Source organism: Falco cherrug, chromosome 8 (assembly GCF_023634085.1).
Source record: "Falco cherrug isolate bFalChe1 chromosome 8, bFalChe1.pri, whole genome shotgun sequence".
NCBI lineage: Eukaryota > Metazoa > Chordata > Aves > Falconiformes > Falconidae > Falco > Falco cherrug.
The window spans coordinates 61568783-61591258 of NC_073704.1; the positions used below are offsets into that span (position 1 = coordinate 61568783).

General features: G+C 47.8%; 1 protein-coding gene across 1 annotated transcript; it reads left to right on the forward strand.

The window, feature by feature from the left end:
* The first annotated feature begins 382 nt into the window (after positions 1–382).
* Positions 383–9835, forward strand: CXCL14 (C-X-C motif chemokine ligand 14). The gene is made up of 4 exons (XM_005440651.3): positions 383–672; positions 1551–1656; positions 6368–6478; positions 8657–9835. Exons 1-4 carry the CDS (start codon positions 609–611, stop codon positions 8670–8672), a joined length of 297 nt encoding a protein of 98 aa, XP_005440708.1. The 5' UTR covers positions 383–608; the 3' UTR covers positions 8673–9835.
* Positions 9836–22476: the final 12641 nt, after the last annotated feature.

A 22476-nucleotide genomic window follows, 5' to 3' on the forward strand; every position in this document is an offset into this window, starting at 1 on the left:
TTAAAGCTAGAAAATTAATATTAAAGCAATAGGTGACACCCCTTCCTAGGTGACACTTCTCCAAATCTTATTTCCGAGGTGCCTGGGAATTTCTGCGGAGAGTGGGCTTCCCTGGAGCGCTGGCAGGCGGGAGTGGGGGGGGGGGGGGGTGCCCCACCTAGCAGCCCCATTCCCACAGATACCCCCCCAGCAACCACCCTCCCGGTGAGGGGTGTCCCAGGGGGCAGGGGCAGCCCCCCACCGCAGCGCTCCCGCCCCCGGGATGCAGGGGGCGGCGGGGGATGGATTCCCCCCCCGGGGGGGCAGCGGCCGCGGGGTGCCGGTCCCCTCCCTCCCCGGCGGGGCTGAGGAAGCGGAGGGAGCCGCGGAGTTGCTCTGCATATTAATGAGCCGGGAGCCAGGGCAGCGGGAGCGGTTTTAAAGGAGGACGAGGGGCAGCAGGCGGCAGAGCGCAGGCAGCGGCAGGCAGCGCCCGCACCGCCGGGAGCCGCTCGCTGCTGTCCGCCCCCCGCCACATCCCGCCCCGGGGACGGGGGCACCGGGGGACCAGCCCAAGGGGCACGCACATTTAAACCCCCGGCGTCTCTTTAGGTACCTGCTGTCTCGCCATGAAGCTCCTGACAGCAGCTTTGCTTCTGCTCTTCATCGCCATGTGCTTAGCCAGCGCGGAAGGTAAATTGGTTTATTCTGCTTATTCCCATGTAAACCTCTTTCCCAGGGGGGTGTTTTCCCAGGAATTCGTGTTTGCCTCTTGATAGCCCTGAGCTGCGTTTGGCTGTCCCCTGCATGTTGGGAAAGAGGGATGTATGGAAGCTGCGGGTCAGGTAGCTGCGAGTTAAGGGTGGAAGCAGAGATAAAACACACCAACAAAGTTGTGTCTTCACTGGCAGGCACCCCAGCCCGCCGTGTGGGGGGTCATGCCATGTTCTCTGTTATTCAGGAATATAGCTCAAATATCTCCTTCGAAACCGAGGGTGGGTTTTGCAGGGCAGATATTACAGAGTTGGATGTGATGCGGTAGCACAAATATGACCGAGCGTGCCAGTGTGCATTCCCTGCCGTGCACAAACACGGTGGTTTAGAAAACGCTCAGCTTTTGTCTGGCTGCGAATGCACCACAGCACCCGTGCGAGGAGAAACGACTAAGTCCTACAAAGTCCAAGAGAGATGTGAGCAAACGTGAAAGTAGCCAAGGTGTGCACTCACTTGCTCAGGTTAAAGCCAATTCTGACTCTCTTCATTTCCTTTTGTTAAATACAATTACATTTAATCACAGCAGGTGCACTTTAAAAAAATCTCTCATATTTACAAAGCCTCAGAACATATATAGTGCTCTCGGCCATTTTTCCCAGAGAGTCAGCTAGCTTTTCCTGTGACATAGCAAAGAAAGTATTGCTCTTTTGAAGTTCAACAGCAGTAACAAAATTCAGCTTTTCCCACCAAGGCTTGAAAGACCCTACTGAAGTTTGTGCGCACACAGGCTGGTGGGGAAGGGACGCTTGGTATGCAGGCAGCTTTGCAGACACATCAGAAAATGCTTTCTCTTGTAGGCGTAAAGTGCAAATGTTCGAGAAAAGGTCCTAAAATAAGATTCTCTAATGTACGGAAGCTGGAAATAAAACCGAGGTACCCGTTTTGTGTGGAAGAGATGATTATGTAAGTTTTCCTTCATTTATTGCTTTGTTTCCCTATCAGCTAAACTGCTTTACCTTATACTGCAACTTCCTGCTTTGTTCTTTGTTTTCCTCATGCCCTGGCATGCTAATTTCTGGCAATAGTCATTTGCTGTATTGGATGCAATAAAATGTGCAATTCTGACCAAAAACCCAGCTATCATTTTTCGACACTATTTTTTTCTGCTCAAGGAAATATTTACAGAACAGGTAGTGATAAAAGGACAATTGTTAGTTCAAATTAAGACAGGGACAAATCCTACTCAGAACTGCCTGATGTAAAATCCAGAACTATTTACTGAAGTTATTCTGAGCATGCAGGATAAGAAAATAAGCAGAGTTTGGTCCACAGTGGTGGTTTCTGCAAGGAAGAGTGTTCCCAACCAGAGTCAGATTTTCCCCTGCGTTGTACCAGAGCCATCCCCTTGCATTTAGTGGGATTACCTAGCATGTAAGAAAGCGCTTTCCTCCCAGTTTCCCTGCAAGCCGTGAAATTTCAAAGTGATGTAGTCACTAACCGAACGCAGGCAGTTACAGGAATTTTTGACATCTCTGACTGGCTTAGGAGAGAGTTTTTGTGATTTTAAATATAGGTGATTGCAGGGGGGTGGGGGGGGTGTCTGTCCTGGTTTGGATATCTTAAGATTCCCCCCAACAAAGCACTGGTCAGCTAGCACATGGGGCTGGGTAAGGACCAGAAGAGCAGATTAGCCAAGAAGACCATGCCAAGCCCCTCTGCCACCTAAGAGGGGAAAAAGGGTCCCAAGAGCAGCCACAACCCCAAAACACCAAGGACTGATTTACTCCAGTGCTTGTGCTCCTTCATTGAGCACTTGCCATTTGCTTTTCTTAGAAAGGTGCTTTAACAGCAGGATCCGAGTCCTGTCCTGCCAAGCAGCATACCACCTCCAGCATTCTGTAATGCCCATGGGGCCAAATGCTGCCCATCCGACTGGCACAAACAAGGAGATACCACATGAGCCTGATCCTGCCCACACAGAAATGGCTCGCCAGACTTGGTGGAGGGTGTATGGAGGAGGAATGGAGAGCTGCGCTCCCTTAGGCTTCCTCCAGGTTTACACTGGCATCACTGTGAGCAATACTTAGCTCAGGGAGCATCAGACCCACCTCTTTGAAACCCAAATCCACTGACGGTGACCTGAACAGAAAAATGCTTGTAGAGCATCACTGCCTGAATCGGTTCCTTGCAGCTTTACTGTTTGCTTTGACCTTTCCATAGTAAAGCAACGGCGTAGAGGAGCACTAACTCTTTGCATCCCGCTCCAGGCATTTGCCCGAAAGCAGCTGGTGGCCAGGGGTTATAAAATAAATCTCATTAATGCAACATTTCACTTCCAATCAGAAAGTCGGGAAAGATGGAATGCTGTGCAGGAGTGGTTCCTTCCCCAGCTGGATAGCTATGCAGTGCCTAGCAATGCTATTCAAGCTGGGAGGGCTGCCCTGCGCTTGCAGCGGCTGCAGGGACGGATCTGTCCCATCACTCTCCTGTCACTGCTGCTGCCCACGGAGCAGGCAGGGTTAACCCACTGCCATCACTGCCTGCCCAGCTAACCGCCTGCAGTCTGAAGCCAGCATTGAAAGCAAACTGAAATTAATATTCAGAGAACCAATTGATGCAAGAGCCTCTGGACAAGGCACAGAAGAGCTAAATTCCTGCAACTGTGTTTTTGTTGCTGCAGTGATCATCTAAAATGAGTTGTTAAAGCTGGGTCCCTTCCTGCCCTCCTGAAAAGCTCTTGTATCTTTTCATATAGCAGAAATGGGATAGAAATTATGTTTGGCAGAGAAGCAGCAAGTATGGGGGTGCAGTTTAGGAAGGAATTTGTCTTTGGCCATAATCTCCCCCCCCCCCCAGCAGAGCTGTGATACAGAGTAAGGGACAGCTAAACCGAGTCCTCCGTCTAGTCAAAACCTATCAAGATTCACGGTACATCTAGCAGTAATTGTGTGTGTATCTGTCTCCCAGAATGAGGAAAAGTAGCGGAAAATAGCAGGGAGGTTTAGCTCTGCCTGCCTGAAAGGATCCAACCCCCCTCCACATGTTGCCACATCCCAAGGAGGGGGGTTGTGTGAGGGTGAGAACAGCTGATGGGAAACAGGCGCTGTGAGGAACCTTTCCCAAGGGACAGCTGAGGATGGCAGTCCCTGCACTGGCCTGGGGTGAAAGGATGAGAGCCAGCATCCTTGTGCCCCTGGGGACAGGGTGTTCGTGGGCAGAGGTGCAGCCCCACCACCCCTGCAGACAAGAAGCATGGGGGCACAAGGTGCTGGAGGTTACAAACTGATCCAGGGTGCTCATTGCAGCCATGGAGTCATGAACATACTGGGGAGGATTTTGGCACAGACAATCATGGGTGAAGGCTCCAGCCACGAAGCCCTGGACAGCTAAGGGACAGCTCAGCACACACATCCCCCTGGAACCAGCTCATGTCTCTGATCCCACTGGCAGGATCTCACTGGATGTGTAAGTTCTGGTGCTTGAGCCCCTTCTCCATCCCTCAACCTCTACTTGCAGCCCATCCAGACAATTCCTTACTTGGGGTATGAGCTCCTACAGTGCCTCTTCTTAGGCATGTCCCCTCAAATCAGCCAGACCAGCATCCCCAAGAGCAGAGCCAGGTCATGCCCAAAAAATGCCACCCAGCCCTGTGCCCACAGCATCAGGGCTGTGCAGGAACCACAGAGGACCTTGAAGCCGCCTTGGGAATATTTCCTCTGCTGTCCAGCCTCCAGCATTAAAGCAGAAAACCTACATGTGATGCCAAAGCAACACACCTCAGCCTGAGACAAGACCCACTTCACCTCAGAGGCAAACCATGCATCCTCTCCTCCTCAGACTGCAGGCTCTTCTAAATGCAGAATTGTCCATGTCTGCTTCTGGTGCAAATGCAGGGCTTGCTGCTTTTCAGAGGCTCTCGTGCTCCTGCCCTGCAATTCAGCTTGTCTATCACTTTCTGGAAATACCCTCTATGGTCTGACAGAAGAGAAACCCAAGCCAAGGTCTGGCATCAGCCAGTGCAGACAGCATAGCTGAGGAGGTGGCTGCTGGATGGAGAAACTTTACACTGACATCAGGTCCCTTAAAAACTTGCATACCTTCTGCCTTCGGTGAAGGTTTGTTTTCACTCCCATTCAAAGCTACAGGAAAACTCCCCTCACCGTGCACATACTGATCTCCAGAGGGATTGCCGAGAACACCCTTGGAACACAAGATAGTCCATAGATTTTAGTGGTTACCTTTCCCTTTCTGATGCTTGTGGCCACAGAGGCTCTTTGAGACCTTCCACCACTTTCTCACACACTGGGGGAAAGGGCCACATCCTCCCAGAAAACCACCTGAAAATTACACCTTATCTTTTTGTGACTTTAGCTTACACCTGATACAGGCGGAACAGAAAGGGGAGCAGTGAAGAAAGTCAATCAAATGGAAAGAACTGTTAGAACACCTCTTATAACCTTGAAATGGGAAATGTGGTGACACCCTTAGCTAAGATCATGCAGGCAACATGCAGCGTTTCACTTTGTCAGGCACATCCCCACTGCACAGGGTGGGTGAGCTGGGAAAGTTTTTTGTTTTTTTTTTTAATTCAAGGCACTTTGTGTTAGAAAACAAACAGCTCCATTCTGAACCAGCCTTAAAAAAAGCCCATCAGTAGGTACAGGGATTTCTGGATTTCTGGTGTCATTTTACTCCTGTCTCTAGCAACATTTAAATAATTCCATTGTAGTATTTTACTTAAATCAAAAAAACTGTGTTTCCCTGTTAAGGATGGTTTTTCCAGAAAACTAATAATTCCAGTAAAAACCGTGGTTGGTTGTTTTGGGTTCTTTTAAATAGCAAAATTAATTACCAAAACAGAAAACTCTTTGATTTTGAGCTCTGAGAAGTGATGCCAGGCATGGTGTTTCTGGAAAGCCATTCTCCTTGGGAAGCAGCTCTTGTGTCACCTTGGTTGTGGCAGACCAACCACTGATGGCTGCACTAAGCCCTCTGGGAGGAAACCTAAAGCAACAAGAAATCTTTTGCCATGTTGTGCCTCCCAGCACACTTTGTCCTGACAATAAGGGGACACTGAGCCGCTGCTGCTGGCCAGGAAAGTGGGATCAGAGGAGGCTGAAGCCCCCAGGACTGCATGCTGGGGCTCAGAGCTCATCTGTTGGGCACACAGGTACTCTGCCATATGCAAGTATTTAAAAAATTGTGGACTAAAAAAAAAAATCAGAAAAAAAAAGGAAAAAATCATCAATGAAACAGGTCTGATCTTTTCTTTTTGATGCAATATTCTGAAGTGCAAGGAAACCATCTCCTCACGTAAAGACCTTGTGGTTGCCAGAATGAGCCCTAATTAAATCAGCTATTAAGCTCAAAAGACAATATTTAACAGACAGGCAGAGCAAATCCTCTGATTAAAAACAGCTGGTAAGTCTTCATCTGGTACAACCTAGTATAACAGTGGACAATATTGCACTGCACTGATTGATAACAGCTGAAGATCTGCTCCGATATTATTGCAATAAACTCAAGTAACTACCATAAAACACAGAGCACGATAAGCCTCCCACTGCCCACCTGGGTGAGAGCCCCCCCGGGCGATTTTGGCATGTCCCTGGAGGAGCAGCAGAGGACAGGTGTCTCCCACCACCCCTGTAACCTGTGCCCACTTGCCTTGCAGCGTGACTCTGTGGACGCGGGTGAGGGGCGAGCAGCAGCACTGCTTAAACCCCAAACGCCAAAACACAGTGAGGCTGCTGAAGTGGTACCGAGTATGGAAAGAGAAAGGCAGGTAAGTATGAAGCTGCTGAACGGGTGAAGGGGAAAAATTTTAGCGGCAAGTTGAGCAGTTAGTAGCATTCAGACACAGGGAGGCCAGGAAAACGTGCACATACACCGCAAAGGCTCTATCCAGCAGGGAGGATGTATTTCATTACCAAAATTACAGTGATAAATGGATGTTCTTGATGTTATTTCTTTCCTGCCACATGTAGTCCTCACTTCTATTTTAGGGTTAGGCTGTTCTGACTATAAATAGTAATTATTTTCTGTTAAACTATTCATCAGCTGATGTTCTCAGTTATTTACATACACTCACCTCCCTTCTATGGGTAAAAAGCTGAGAAGAAAAGCTATAAATCACTTTCACACGGTCACAAGGAAAGCAGTCAGCAGAGCTGGGGAGAGAATGCCCTGTCACACACTTTAATCACACCACCTCAAAATCATCAATATCTGATGACGCAAATATTTGCCAGTTTTAACTAGCATATCATTCACAGAAAGAAACAGTAACTTGCTGCTAGGTCTCTGCTACCTTCTCCCTTGGAAAAAGGATTTTTCTTTGTTAATTTTTGGTTTTTGCAAGCCATCATAGATAGAAGAGACACAGCAAAAAACATGCATTCCTGATGGCTGATGGCCAGTAGTGATGTCCCTTATCTGTAATTAGGGGCAGCTGCCCAACTCCCACCACCTCTCCAGCCATGGCCAGGAAAGAGCCTCCACACGCAGTACAGTCCCACCAAACCCCGATTCTCCTCAACCAATGGGGAATTTGCTCTCCAAAATTGAGCTCAAATGAAGCCAGCGAGCCCCATCTCCCAGCAGGTTCCAGGGTACCAGCAAGCTCCAGCATAGCCACGCGGCGCCCGGTGGCACAGGCGATGCGAGTGGCGGTGGGTGCCGAGACCACCGGCCCTCTGCCATGGCTCCCTGCCAGCTCCCGCAGCTGCTTCATAACCAGAGCACATGGGGAAACCCTGGCCACTGCAAAACCACATATTTACACTCTTCCACTGCTTGGGTTTTTTTCAAGGCCATTATTAAAATGACAAAGGATGCTCAGCCCCAGGCTTGTGCTTTCAGGAAACACCAAGGGCTCCCCTGAGCAGGCAGAGCAGAGGGATGCACTGAGCAAGGCTGAGGGTCAGGGTCCTGCCTGCAGATAACAGCGCTGCCCGCAGTCCCCACCACAGCCCATAATAAGGGTCACTCAAGGCTTCCTCAAAGTGCAACCAGGGGAGGGAGGCTGCCCCTGCTGCCAGGGAGAGGAGGAAGGACAGTGTGAGCAGCATCCCCATGGCTTTGCTGCCAGCCTGGGGTGTGTAGAAGGGATGCAGCGTAACCCCTGGGGTTTTACCTTCGCTTCCACGCCCCGCTGCAACATGCCACCCCTGCATCGCACCCAGCAGGTCCCTGACACTGCTGCCCTGCTTGCCCGGTTAGCCAAGTCACACTGCAGCTACCGCAGCATCAAGTCAATACTGCAGACAAAGAGCCTGGATTGAACCCAGTCGTCATAATAAATAGTCAGCACCAGCTGTCCCAAAACCCCTGTGCTGCTCCCCAGGAAAAGTCAAGGCTACACAGTACAAACATGAACCTCTTCCACAAAATAGCATTGCCCCTGGTTTTCCCCATGCCACAGAAGACAGCTTTCACCCAAAGAGCCTGCACAACTAAGTTTCCAGCAGATAAGCCTGCCAAGCAGTCTTTTTAGGACATCACTAGAAAAACAACATAGGGTGTGATATTATTCCAAACGTAACAGATACTGTGAATTTATTATCTACATCCAGCTTGTGATATACTTCAACATTTGTATACAAGAAGGATTTTACAATGGTTAAAGCATATTAGCAGATGTGGATTTCTCCATCTCATGCATCCTGACAATTGTGGCAGAGCCTGTTCCTCCCCACACACCTGCAAGATGCAGCCGTGCCAAAGTCCAGCCCTTGTCACACGTGCTTCATGGAGAGCAATCTGGTGGCTGCTGAAGTCAATAACTTACTTTCCAATTTACTTAAGCAGAGACAAAAAAAAATCTGGTTTCTAGGGGATTTTTGTTGGTTTTGGTTGGGTGTTTGGGGTTTTTTGTGGGATTTTTATTATTTTTATATTATTAGGAAGAGAGTTGTTTCAGTAGTGATTTAAGCACCTTGCCCTTGGCTTTCCTTCTGTTTAGGGTTTATGAAGAATAAGAGGAAGCAGCATGAGGAATGGAGAGGACTCCCTTGGCTGGTGAAGGACCAGGCTCCGCAGAAGATTATTTCTCTCACAGACATAAACCACAAATTCTATATTATTATAAAGCACTTTTTACCAAGGGTCAGTTTTTACATTTTATAGCCGTCTGCAAAAGGCTTCCAGATTTCACAAGCATCTGTTGCACTTCAGATTTCATACCCGCCTGCTCTGTACCAAGTCTCATGCTTTTCATTTTAAAGAGGTTGGTTTGGGGTTTGTTGGTTTTTTATTGTTACTCATTCATACTTCACTATGATTGCAATCGAGCTTTATAAGCTCATTAGACAAACAGTAATGCTTGTAAAGGTGTTCTACAGCCATGTCCCTCACCCTTTCGCAGTGGGAAAACTTTGGTGCTGTGGTTGTTTGTCATGTTTGCAGCCCCCACCTTAGTCTGGCAAAGTGGGGACCAAAGATGGGTTTGCTGGGGAAGATGCCACTGCAACATCGTGGCTGTAGCTGCAGAAGCGAGGTCCCTCAGCACATCGTCAGATGAGCGTGAACATCACTTGTGTACCTCTTCTTTAACGGACTTGAGGTCTTGCTGCAAGGTGAAGTGTACCATATCTCCCATTTAACATCTCATGTGTTAGAAAGCATTTCTAGGTCATTTTTATTACTAAGAAAATGTTTATTTTTTTCTCCACCTGAAGCTCTTACAGAAAGTTTGTGGCTTCAGTATTGAGACATTTTAAGCTTCAAGACTATTGTGTATGATTTCCTAGATTTGTAGCAACAAAAAAGCCTTTAAAAAGGTACCTTTTTATGAAAAATATGCTAGGGCAAACAAATACCTATATATGTTTTAGTCACAATACCACATATTCATTATTTTGAATGTAATACTTCGATGTTAAGCAGTGCATTCCTCTTTTTAAAGTAACAAAACTACCTTTTCATTTGTAAATATACTATAGGAAGTCTCCCTATATTATCTTGCTGTATAATGTACTGTATTGCTAAATTATCATATGCTATTTAAATGTTTGAAATATTTAGAAGGTTGCATGCAGATTTCTTATTTCTTTCTAAGACAAATGAAAAAAGTAATAAAAATATATTTAAAAAACCTGAAAATTCCTTTTACATTTCCTTAGGTCATCAGGGAACTCCAGCCTCTTCTAATAACACTTTTTGGGGGATGAATGGATGAATTGGTTTGGGGAAAAACGATGAATCAGAGAAGCCTATTTAGAAATACGGTATCTATATTACAAAACATTATTCTGGTCCAATTTACTTCCCTTTCTCATTTTAGGATTTGGACTTGACCCAAACACTGAGGAACCTTGTTACATGCCATGCACTTACAGCCACTAGTCTAATGTTACACTGAATAAATGTAAATCCACCAGTCAATACAAAAACCCATATAAACCTGTATGAAGACAAGTGAAATGCCATGATTTAGACAAGATCTCGGTTGGGAAGGCTGCACAGTGGAAGTCCAGCACCAAACACCCGTGAGCCACCCCCTTCTCTTTCTGTGCAGTTTCTGTGCTCGCTCAAAGGGACTTTGCACCCAGCAAGGCTCCTATACCACTCCCCAGCTAAAAAGAGAAGCAACAGATGGGAAGGGTAGAGCCAGCAAGAGTCGAAGTGCATTAAAACCTGCTGGGGCTCCCCGAGCAGCACCCCTTCCCTTCCGCGCTGCTCCCAGCTGTGCAAAGACATCTTCACGCAGGGCTGCTGCTGGGATCGGCACAACTCCTGCAACAGTGACCTTACACTACATAATCAAGGCAATGCCTGGCCTCAGCTCAAGGGTTTCCTCCTATTCAGACAGGAAAAATATATATACACACACTATTTACTGTGATAAGACTCTGGCAGAGCTGAAGGAGAAAGGTGTTAGATTTCAAAGTGTTTTCCTATTCTGCACAAGGATGGAGCTATGAGCTTCAGATGCCCGTTAGTAAAAAGCTTGACAAAGATCCCAGAGTATTTAAGAAATTAAACCTCTGGGGATATTGACCACAAGGCACTGCTTCAGGCTGAGCATCTGCACCCAATCTCCAGGCAAACCCAGACCCGTGGGCTAGCCAAGCTGCCCCTCTCCCCTCGAGTCACATTTTAACAAAACCAGTAGTTTTTCCTTGAGGAGAGTTGATTTCAACATACCAGACTTCAAGAAAAGTTTTATGTTTTTTTAGTGACTACTGGGCAACACATTTCCTGGAAAAGTATTGATACAGTTGCACAAGAGGCGATTTATGCTCCATTGGGAATGCTGTGCACAGCTCCAGTTGCCCAAACGCAGTGCTCTGACTCACACCTCACAGGGTATAGCCTGTACAAATGCCTCTTTGCTCTGGTTTGTCTGCCAGACCAAAACCACCAGCAAAAACCGAGAACAGAGGAAAGCAATTGTAATTTTTTTCCCCTCACTTGCTAGAATGGGCAACTGAAGAAAAAGAACTATTTGGCTCAGGACCTGTATTCCCTTTAACCTGAAATCTGTGCTCCCAACAAAACAACTCTTGGAAACAGGAATTGAAACCATGAAGGCAAAAATCTGTGACTCTGAGCTGGTTTTCCCAAGCCTGTTAAACTGCGTCTCCAGGCAGGTTTGCCAAGTTCCCAGAAAGAGGAGGAGCATCCCTCACCATCCCTGATACTACAGTTGTAAAGGGAAACAGGGTGCCAGAAGGTAACTGCCACACAAAGAACATTAACCACTTCCCTTCAGACTGAAGCTTCTCTGCTAAAATATTTATATGTGTGTACATATATATAGGTAGGTACCTCCTCCATGTAGATTTGGCAGCAGCCTTAAGGTTTGCTTTTGTTTTCCCCACCAGACTGCAGTTTGCAAAGCCACAGGAGACCATTCAGTCCAACCTCCCTGATGTACAGACCATACATTTGTGCTTTTAGATTGAAAAATTAAGCTGCTGAGGTATGGTCTGAGCACGCAGCAGCCAGCCCCAGCTGCTCACCAGTTACCAATTTACTATCCTAAGGGCTTGAACACTTGCAGGATAAGCTGGAGCCCTGCCTCATCCTGGGGTGCAGGAGCAGCACAAGCAGACCCCACAGCTCCTTTACTCAAGCACTGATGCTACATCGCAGGGACGTAAACCCTTCGTGGAGCCTCCAAGCCCCCCACCCAGCCTGCAAAGCTGCCCCCCAGCACACGGCAGGCAGGAGCACACAGACACACAGCACCAAGCCCTGCACCAGAGACCTCTGCATGCCCCCCAGCATCCCTCCCCCGGGCACTGGGTATCCACAGGCTGCACCCATTCAGAAATGGCACGATCAGATTTTAATAAAAGCACGAGGGTGAACCAAACAGCTGCAGAGAAAGGACACAATAGCAGGGAGACCTGCCTCGCCTTTTCAGTGAGAGCGCTATGTGGGATTAGTAATGTTACGCAGACCCTTTCACCACTTGCCTTTCACTTGTTCATATAAGCTCTAGGTCAGCAATGGCCAAAAAGTTTATTAAGAAGCGATAGGTGCTTGGTGGTCCGTGCAAGGTGGTGTGTTGCTCTCGGCGGGTCCAGCTGCCTGCTGTGCCCCAGCTCCCCCCAGGCTCCCTAAATCAAGACACAAAGCCATGCCGGATTGCTACATGCATGGGGACCTTTCCTGACCACATCCAGGCGGTGGGAGAGCTGACCCCGCGTTAACGAGGTTTTGTCAGGGCTGTGGGAGCAAACATGGCACTCGATGGCAGAGTCATCAGAGAGGCCTGGGGGTTTGCACTGGTCACCCCCGAGCCCTGGGTGGGAAGCTGCAGGCAGTGCTACAGCAACGCAAATGCTCAGAGCTAATTAAACAGTCAGGGACCTTCTGGACCCACATTTGTGGAGAATGGGAACAAATGTGAATAAAAAGGCACTGCTCCCTCAACTCACCATCCCACTGAGACCCACAGCCAGGGAGCTGTGCCTGTCCTAGGGTAAAGCCCCCCCCCCCGCAACCTGACATCATTCAGCAGGCTTTATGCAAACCCAGACAGAGCTTCCACACTCCAAAACACACCTCCCAAGAGGTCAAATGAAACACCAGCCGTATTTTGGCTATTTTACCTCCAAAGACAGCATCTAAAAGTGAGGCATCTAAATGCAGTTGTGAACAGCATCTGAAGACCTCACTTACTGCTAGATTCTCAGCACCTTTGGAAAAAGGGAAGCTGGTTTTGGCTGTTGGCTGAGTTTGGGCTTCAGACCCAGGACACCAGCCCAACTTGAAAGCCCTGGCCACGCTGACTGCATGCCAGGGCAGCTCCCCATTTTGGCACCCTGTAGATCTACATGTAGCACTCGCGCCAGGATTTGTTGTTCAGCTTGTTCCCTTCAATGGGTTGGGATGCACAGGGTCACAAATGGAAATCAGTATTTTTGAGGATCACTGTTTGCAGCTCTCACTGACGCTGTGTTTGCTCTATCAGAAACCCTCCATGTCTGTTATTACCCTCTGATCTTAAACCACAAAGATCTGACGGCTTCCAGGAGGGTGCTTGGTTTGCCCTGAAAGGCTGCACCCCGTGAGCCCCCAGATATCCTTAAAGCCAGCACATGTTTCTGGCAGAGTCCCCCAAAGCAGATTTCATCTAATTCCTTTACCTGACATAACCCACCCCAGGATAACAACTGGGATTGCCATTGCCTGAGGAACAGCAGCTGCAGCTGCCTTTACGAGCACAGAGCTCCAGATGCTTACAGGGATTTTTGGTGCCTGTAGGTATAGATATGCACCTTACAGAAATCTTTAATTGTTCGCTGAATTTCAGGCATCCTGGAAAATCCCACAGCACTATTAGTTGTTGCTTTCTGACACCACACACATCGGGAAAGACCGACCCTCCATCTCTGATGGACCATGCCCACAAAGGTACGTGGGCTACCATTTCATAGAAAGCAAGCTAAAACCCTGCACAAAATTGGGCCACTGTTTGTCTCCGTTTCACATGAGAGATGACTACCAGAGTTGTCATTTTTTTTACCCTCCAAGGTTGCCCCCTCTGGCCATCACCCCTACAAACCAGTGGCCCTGGCCAGGCAGCAATGCAGTAACAGTCCCTGAGTCCTACTAGAGATGCTGACGGATTTAACGCTCCGCACAAATCCAGAAGTTGGGGTTTGAGCAACCAAAGCATCCTCATTTCCATTAGCCAGCACTACACGAGACAAAGCTGTGCGAGACCAAAGGGATGTTGGGGAGGCCCCAGCAGCCCAGGATTCAGCCCCGTTGCCCCACAGCACTTTGGTGTTCCGTGGCTCTTGGGCCGTGGCCAGCAGATCCCAGCCCGGATGGCTGCTCTGGAGGAAAGCAGGGCTGAAAGGACATCTAGTGGCAACCACAAACCTTCCCAGGCAGCCTGGGGACACCTCTACAGCCCTGTGTCCGGCTGCATTATAAATCAGCCTGGAGACTGCTCACTGCACTGCTGATGTTGGGAACGCTCTTCCCCAGCTCTGCAAGAAAAGCTTCAACTGTTGCATTTCCTTATCTGGGTATGGGAAAAAAAACCCCAAGCAAAGAAAATGCAGCTGTGTTTTGGGAAACCTGCCCAGAAGTTTACACAGTCCTATTACCCTGTTAATGTGGAACATGCACGCTGAGGGCAAAGAGGACACGTGGCTGCCACTGTGTCTACAGGAGCCACATCCATCACACCACCATGGGAAACTGCATTGCAACACCAGCATGGGAAGACTCATTCCCAAACCACCTGCCCCAAATCCCTTAAAACCATCAAGAGCTGCTGCCCAGGATACCAAGGCACACGGCTTCCTTACCCAGTGGCTCTCCCTCCTGCCACCAGCAAACCCAGGACCCGCAGGACCCCATGCGGCACCATTCCCCAGGCATCGCATTCAAGTCCTGTCCTCGGACAGGACCATCTGACTTCCCAGCAGCAAAAAAAACCCACACAGAGGCCTGAGGAGGAGAACTTGGTCCCTCTTGCTGAGCACGAGCACAACTTCATTCAACCACCAAAACAAAGCCAAGATCCCTGGAGGAAATGCTTCGTAGAGATGCACCATGCAGGAGCATCTATTTTCTGAACACTGAGTGACAGGTTCTACTTCTGGCCCTTTTGCGAACCTCTGAAGCACTCAAATCCTCTTAGAATTTTTTTTCTCTCATCTTTTGGCTGTTTGCATCATCAGCTCTTTGGGCAAAGACCGCCCTGACGACACACATGGAGGGCATCCAGCACAACAGGAGCTGCTTCTCTGCAAGCAGGCACACAGGGCTCGGGAGGGAGGAATGACATGACACGAAGTGACAGGGAGGCAGGCAGCCAAGGCCTGGGAAAAATCACCACGCCTGTGTTTTTGTTTTTCTTCCTGCACAACAAAAGAGGTTAGCAAATTCCTCTTGGATAGGTTTCAGAGCCTCCCCCCAAGGAAAAATAAATAAATAAATAAATCCTGCTGGTGTTCGCTTAAGGCTGATAATTACAGGAATAATTATGATTTGTTCCCATCATAAATCTTGGGGCAAGAAAAGCAGTTTGAGGTTTGCAAGATTTGCTGGATGACAGAAGCAAAACACAGCTCTAATTGCCCTTCTTTGTTGTGTTTAATTAAGGATTCTGAAGCAACTGATCTCAGTGTTTTTTCATGGTTAGAAACCTGCAAGGAAAAGAAAATCTTTCCGCAGAGCCACGAATCGAAGCTTTGTTGGGTTACTAGGCACTAAGCATGCTACCTCTGAACACTCAGGACTCCCAGAAAAAGAAGCTTATTAAAAGGAAAAAAAAAGGAAAAGGAAAAGAAATGCCACAACAGGCTTTTTTTTTTTTCTTCCCCCTTTTCCAGTAGGCTTTGGCAATTTTGAGCTCACTTCTAATCCCGGAAGAAGTGTCTTTTGTCTTCATCCCTCAGCATTTTTGCCTCATTACTGCCCATTCCATTGTGTTGCATAAAAATACTTCTCCATTTCTATTACCTTCATAATTGCACCATTTACATCCTTCCTTGGGGTTTACTTCAGCTTCCTCTCTTAAGTCTAGAGGACTTATCACTTCTGCAACTACATTAAGAAAAAAACAACCTGGAGCTCCTCAGCTCCCTCCTCAGACCAGTAATTCCCAGTCAAGCACCACTCCTTCCCAGCAAAACCAGTTTGCCAAGTGCTACCTCCCAAATTCAAACTGTAAGTGACTGCCAGGGTGTTTCCCTCTCTATTTTTGTGGAACAGCTAAAACAGTTCTGCCAGGAAAATCCATTTCCTCATTACAGCAATCAGTGTTAAATCATCACACCTGCCTCTGAGTGATGCCACCTGCCCACGAGCTACTGCAGCCATTGCTGAGCCCAGGCTGCACAGGCTTTGTGAAGCTAGGGGATAAAGTAAATAAAAGCAAAAAATCCTCAGAATTACTTTGAGTCTGAAGGCACTTGGGACAGGGCTTTTGCAGAAAGCCACCGCACTCGATAAGTGAGGCACACCTTAGGCTGAGAGCAGGACCACCACGCACTGCATCCCCAAGGGGAGCACCTGCAAGGAAGGAGAGGAGGTTTGGCATTGCCCAGAAGGTAAAATCCCAACACTCCAATTGCACAGAGCAACAATACTGGATAACATTGCCTGGAAATGCTGATCTACAAAGGGAAAAAGTCAAATACAGCTTTAAAAGAAAAAAATAATAAAGGACTTCTTGGGTTTGTCAGACCTGGGAAGTGTTTTTTCAAGATCAGGAGGAAAGGATGGAGGACAAAACCTTCACAGTGCCCAGAAGAGAAGACACAAAGTCAGCAGCATTACGGCTCAGAGCAGCCATACCTGACCTCAGCTGCTTGGCTTGGAGCATTGAGCAAGCATGTCGGGGTCCTAGCCCAAAACCCCTTGCTGGCCCTCCTGACCCCACATCAGCAAGAAGGGTCATCGCTTGGGGGTTCGATTGCTTTTATTGTAAAAGTTGATGACAGAAGCTGGAAAGCAGCAAGCTTGAAATCTGGAGTTGAAACACAAACTGAATGACATGGTTTTCTATGGGAAAACCAACCTCCTTCCTGTTTTCCTAGAGTTTCAGCTCTATGCTGCCTGCATCACAACCCAAATAGCTGGCTGGATGCCAGCTGCTCTGTTTTAAGGGCAATTACAGCATCCGGCAACCTGCGGGAGAGGAGCCCTGGGTGCACAGCTCCCGTGGCTGGGCAGGGAACCCCAGTAACTCACTACTCACATATATATATTTAAAAAAAAAGAAATATAACATGGAATTGATAATACTCTTTTTCTTCACCCATCTTTGACCTTACCTCTTATGGATAACACACTCTTTCTAAGTCCCATTCCCTTTCCTACACGTGGGGACAAGAACGTTGAATTTGGCTACAGCTTGCAGGGGAAAATAACAAAAGAAAACAAATAGAAATAAAGAATAGCGGTAAAAGCAATCAATTTTCCATGTTCTAGGAGATTTTTTCCCACTTACTTGAAGCAGAGGTTTCCAGCAGAGCCTATACGCAGTGTTATCCATCCCAGCAACAGCCGAGCGCAGACCTGGCTCCGAGCTGCAGCTTGGTGGAGGTTGACATCTTGTGGCTGTCCCCATCACTTACAAGCCGGGGGGGGGGGGGGGGGGGGGGAATCTCTTTTTCTAGTGTAGGCTGTGGGTGGAGTTATTAGTTAAAGAGCTAAATTCCCAGCACCTGGCATGTGATGTGTGGGTCTGAGGTCATTAGTAGGTTAACAAAGATAAATACCCCTAAACACTATAAAAAACAAAGTCATACTCTTTGGAAGTAGGGAAAAAAAATCACAAAAAAACCCACACCAAAAAACCACCAATTTGTTAGGACAGGTACTATCTGCATATACATAAGGCCTATGAGACAAGCAACAAAAAAGCAATCTTGTGAACAACATTTCTCTGTGATTTTTCAGCCCTGTCACATCCCCTTCTCTGTACAGTGGGGTGAGAGGCTGAGCCCTGCCTCTGCCAGCCGCTTTGGAGAAGTGTACCTGTACCAACTCCAGAGAAATTATCTCTAGTTCCTACCAGAGTAAACAGAAACTGGCTTAAGACCTGCAGTGCATTAAACCCAAGGTGGAAGAAAAAACAATACTTTTTTATCCAAGAGGGTTAAATACAAAGGATACCTATGGTCTGAAGGAGTACATTCCCTTAATAATTAGCAATTGCACTTATTTTACTATTTGTCTGTGAAAGCAGAATTCATTGCAATTCAGTACACACTTAAGTTGGAAAAGAAAGCAGCACCCCAAGGGCTGCAGAGGCTCAGCAGAGACACATCAGCCAAACCTTCCTCCCTTTGTTAGCCGGAGGTTGTTACTGTGCAAGTGCATACGGCCCCAAGGAAAAAAGAAGCCTCACCTAGGATGACATTTAGTTTCCCTTAATCATGCTACTCCACTGTCTTTCTAATTCCCTGACCGCTAGCACTAGCACTTGGTATTTATTTAGCATTTCACCCCTTCAAGCCATTCTGAAATACGTAGTAGCAGACCGAAAACTTAAAGCTACCCTAGTAGAAAAAAGTTCAGTCTTTACAAGGGCTAATACATACCCTGAAAGCTGTTCCTGCCAGCCAGCCGTGGGGCCAGCTTACCTGCATGCCCTGGTGCCTCCCGGACCCGCTCCAGGCACGAGGCGCAGCACCTTTCCCTTGGTGCTCTGCCCAGTTCAGCTGCATCCTTAGGTACTGGTCCCAGCCAATGCAGCACACGGGACCCATACGCTGCCCAGGAGTTTTCAAGGGCCATTACACCTATAGTTTAACACTATGCTTTTATTTTTCTTTTTATACCCAGAGACATCATCATAAAGAGATGATACTTGGCTGTCAGCGTGGTGAAGAGCAGGACTGAGTCCTTCACCTTCGCTGTAGCTGCTCACACTAACAGGGGGGTGATTCAGACCAGAATTTAAGACATTCATACCTGTGGTTTTGTCCCTGAAGAATGGAAACTGTAAAGGATATATTGCACATATAATACTAAGGTAATGAACTGCAAAGCAGCGCAGTTAAACGGATAGCCAGTGTAAGGTACTCCTTTAAATTCCAGAAAGCAGAGTAGATCTGCAAGATGTTTACTGTTTGCTTTCAATTAAGTTTCCTGAAATTTGTTTGAAAAACAGTGGACGCCCTTCAAAAAGTTGAGTTAGTGCAGGAAAAAAAAAAAAAAAAAGAGTGACTTTAAAAAAAGCTGGGGTACCATCTCAGTGTGTTCTCACTAAGCATCTTAATTCAAAAGCCACCAGATGTTTCATTTTGACATTTCTAAAAATCATAATCTGTTTAAGCCAAACTAAATTTCTTCTGCCCTGCCCACAGCCCAGCTTCGCTGTTTGGCCTCTGACCTGCAAAGTCCATTTTGACCCAGGTCCCCGCTGCTCGGCCAGCCCTGCCCGCCTCCCCGGGGCCCGACACCGGCTCTGCAGAACTCAGCACCCGCCACAGCCAGGACAGCCCCGAGCCACCAGCCCTCAGCCAGGAAAAGCTCTTTGTGCCACTTTTTCTTGCTCAGAAATCTTTGCAATTGTACTCAAGGTCACCTAACAGCTTTATAGAGCTAATTAAAAGAATATATATTTTACAACGTGTATTGCAGTATATGCAGCTTTATAGAGATAATTAAAAACACATATTTTGCAATATATATTGCAATATATGCAATAACATGACAGCAGAAGCCCAAAGGAAAGCAAGGGGTTTATGTCAGTAGAGCAGGTTTTGCTTTGCTAAATAAGCCTCATTCACAGGAGCTTTTCTGGAGCCCCGGGAGATGCCAGCCCCTCACTCCGCACCGCCGAGGTTGCAGCGCTGTGCCTTGGGGTGTCACCCTCGGCCCTCTCATGGCCAGGGCTGCGGGGTCGGCACCCTAAAGGTGGCCCCCCCGGGGGTCAGGGTGGGGGGCTCTGCCCGGCACAGCCCAGGGCCAGTGGCTGGAGCTGCCCTCTCGCCTTTCCCACCTGCCCTGCTCTTCCCAGGCGCTGGGGCTCCGGCAAACACCGGCGGGTCCCTGCCCAGCTCTTCCATCACTTTTGGGGTGAATCCACCTGTTTTATTTTTTTTATTTTTTATTGAGGAGATAGAAGCTTCTTCCTCACTTCATCGTCTTTTATTATAGATGGCCTCTATTTATACATAATACATCCAGCCTCGTTTGATGTGAAAAGCATCTGGATGGTTTCATACTGATGTCCCTTTACAAAGGGCCAAAACAAAAATTAAGGGCAAACCTTTCCCACCTGCAACAAAAGCCTGCAGGAGGATCCACTTCAGGACAACTCTCTGCTTAAAAACATATGAAGCATCTCATTTTTTCTTTCGTGTAAGTCTACTTTAATTGACAGGGCAAAGCATTGTCTGAGCCATGATACAAAGTTTTTATCAAGACGCCCTGGGAACACCAATGATCCAGCCTTCCTCTCCCATTTTGTGTGCAGATGTATATATACCCCTATGTATGTGTGCAAAAATCGGTACCATCACTGCTGTTAACAATTTGTCTTGGCCTTAGCTGTGGCCAGAGCCAGGCATTGCAAAAACACGACAAACAGGCCAGTATGACCCCAGGTACAACAGCCACAGGCATTACAAATATCCCTGGAAGCTGTCACTGCAGTTCTTAGGACAGTCAAGACACCTTTGGGATCTTAAAGGTCCGTTCCAACCTAAACGATTCTATGATTCCACGACAGCAGTAAAGCTCTGCACAGGAGCTGCATGCATGCATGTGCGTTCACATGTGCTTGCATGTCTGTGCGCACATGTGAGTGTGCATGAGGATGTGGGCACACGGCTGTGTGCACATGTATGCACGTATGCGGTGGACACATAGGTGTGCGTGTGTACACACATGGGTCTGTGTGTGCACATCAGCGTGAGGGTTGCTCCCCAGCCTTGCCCTCCCGCCCTGAAGCCCAGGGAAGGAAGCAGGCAATTCCTCTGCGGGTGCAAGCCTTGTACGTACAATGCCAGGGAAGGGATTATACCAGGGATTAACATTTTAAACTCCCCTACCAGACCTACTCACTCAAAAATCCTCAGGCCAGTAATCGTATTACTGTCCCTGGGATTACTGCGTTCCGGAGTTCAAACCTGAATTTCAGAAGCCGATGAGAGCTGCCCCCCAACCCCTGCGCACCCCAAACTCCCCAGGCTGGGGCAGGAGCCGCTGCATTTGGGGTTTTCTCCTTTTCTTTAACTATTCTCTCTGTTTTCCCCTGCCATGGCCGGGAGAAGACTCCACAGGCACTTTTCTTGTCGCCTGCCTCCTTCTAATTCCCAGTAATTTATCCCATATTAAAACTCCCTTAAGGAATAATGGCTCAGGACCCAACACCTGCTATGCAAATGGCAGCAAATCCCCCAGGCCCCTGCGGCGGGGCGGTGGGGACCCACGGGCTGCCAGTGGTCCCCGAGCATCCTCCCCCGGCTGCAAGACTCCATCCCCAAAACCAGGGGGACGACCCCCAGAGCCCCCCCAAGAGCTCAGGCTCAGTTTCATTCCACCATTATGGTGCCGCAATTCTTTCCAGTTATCTTCATTGCAGTTAAAAGAAAATAAAAATAAAAGCCCCTCCGAAGCAGAATTATTGATATGGAAGGTATAAAAGAAAACCTGAGCATCTCAGCATGTAGTTAAGCTTCCCGCTTTGCACGTTGTTGGGGGGATTTCATCCGCAGGGCGGTCAATGAATTTTGTCCTTTTCTTTTAGGATAAGTGTTCTAGCTTCAATTAACAAAATACAAATCAACAAAAGAGGTAGAATTGTGGGCGGGAGAAGGTGGAGGGGGGAAATAAAGAGAAGAAAAACCTCTCGCACAATAAGGTGGGGGGAAAAAAAAGGGCTCGTTTCTCTGAGGTGACATCCTAATCTCATTTTTCCCAGTTAATGTGGTAGCCAGGAGGTGGGGAAGGGCCAGGCAGGGAGCGTGCCCCAGCAGCGTGACTGCACCAGGAGGCTTTGGCCCTTTTCCTTGAATAACTCAGCTTCGGGGTGTTGAAACCTCAGGCAGCCGGTCACATCTCCGGGCACCTGCGCCCCACACCGGGTCCAGGCCAGCTCCCCGGGGGTACTGGGTGCCGGGGAGCCACGCGAGGACCCCGCGCAAACCCCTCCATCTCCACGCTTTCTTCCCGTGGCCCTTTACCATGATCATATATTTCCCAGCCCTCAGCACTTGACTGACATTCGGGCTATTATTCGGGGAGATAGATTGTTTGGCCTGAAGATGCATTGTTTGGGCTCCTCATAAAAGAAACAAGTTAAATGCCGCAGCTACCACACACAAAAATGACTCCTTCTGGCCATAAAACCAGTGGGACAAGGAAGTGGTTGTAGGAGTCAAACATAATTGATGCTCAGAAAGATGTTATAAATAATCTGCGCCGAGTCCTCTCTCATGTGCCTCAAAACCACAGAAAGTGGCGCTTTTTTTTTTTTTTTTTTCTTCCCCTCTTTATCTCCCCTTGAATTCAGGAGCATAATACACCGTGAGCACCAATAATTGATGTATGTTATAATTCTTCATTACCCTATCAGTAGTCTGGGAAAACTGGAAGAAAAGAAAATGCCAGAAAGTTATGGTAAAACTTAAGATGCGACAGAAGTAGCTTTCTTTGCTCATGCTGTGAGTGTTTGAATAAGAAGAATGTCCCTGCACTGTAACAAGCTAAAAGAATGAGGAAGACAAAGGATTTCACGAAAAAGGTTTAGATAGAAGACAAGGCAAGTGAAACTGAAAGGAAGGGAAAAAAACCATTTACAATGGAACAATGCGTGTACTAATCGCTTTGATATATTATACAAACCCAAAG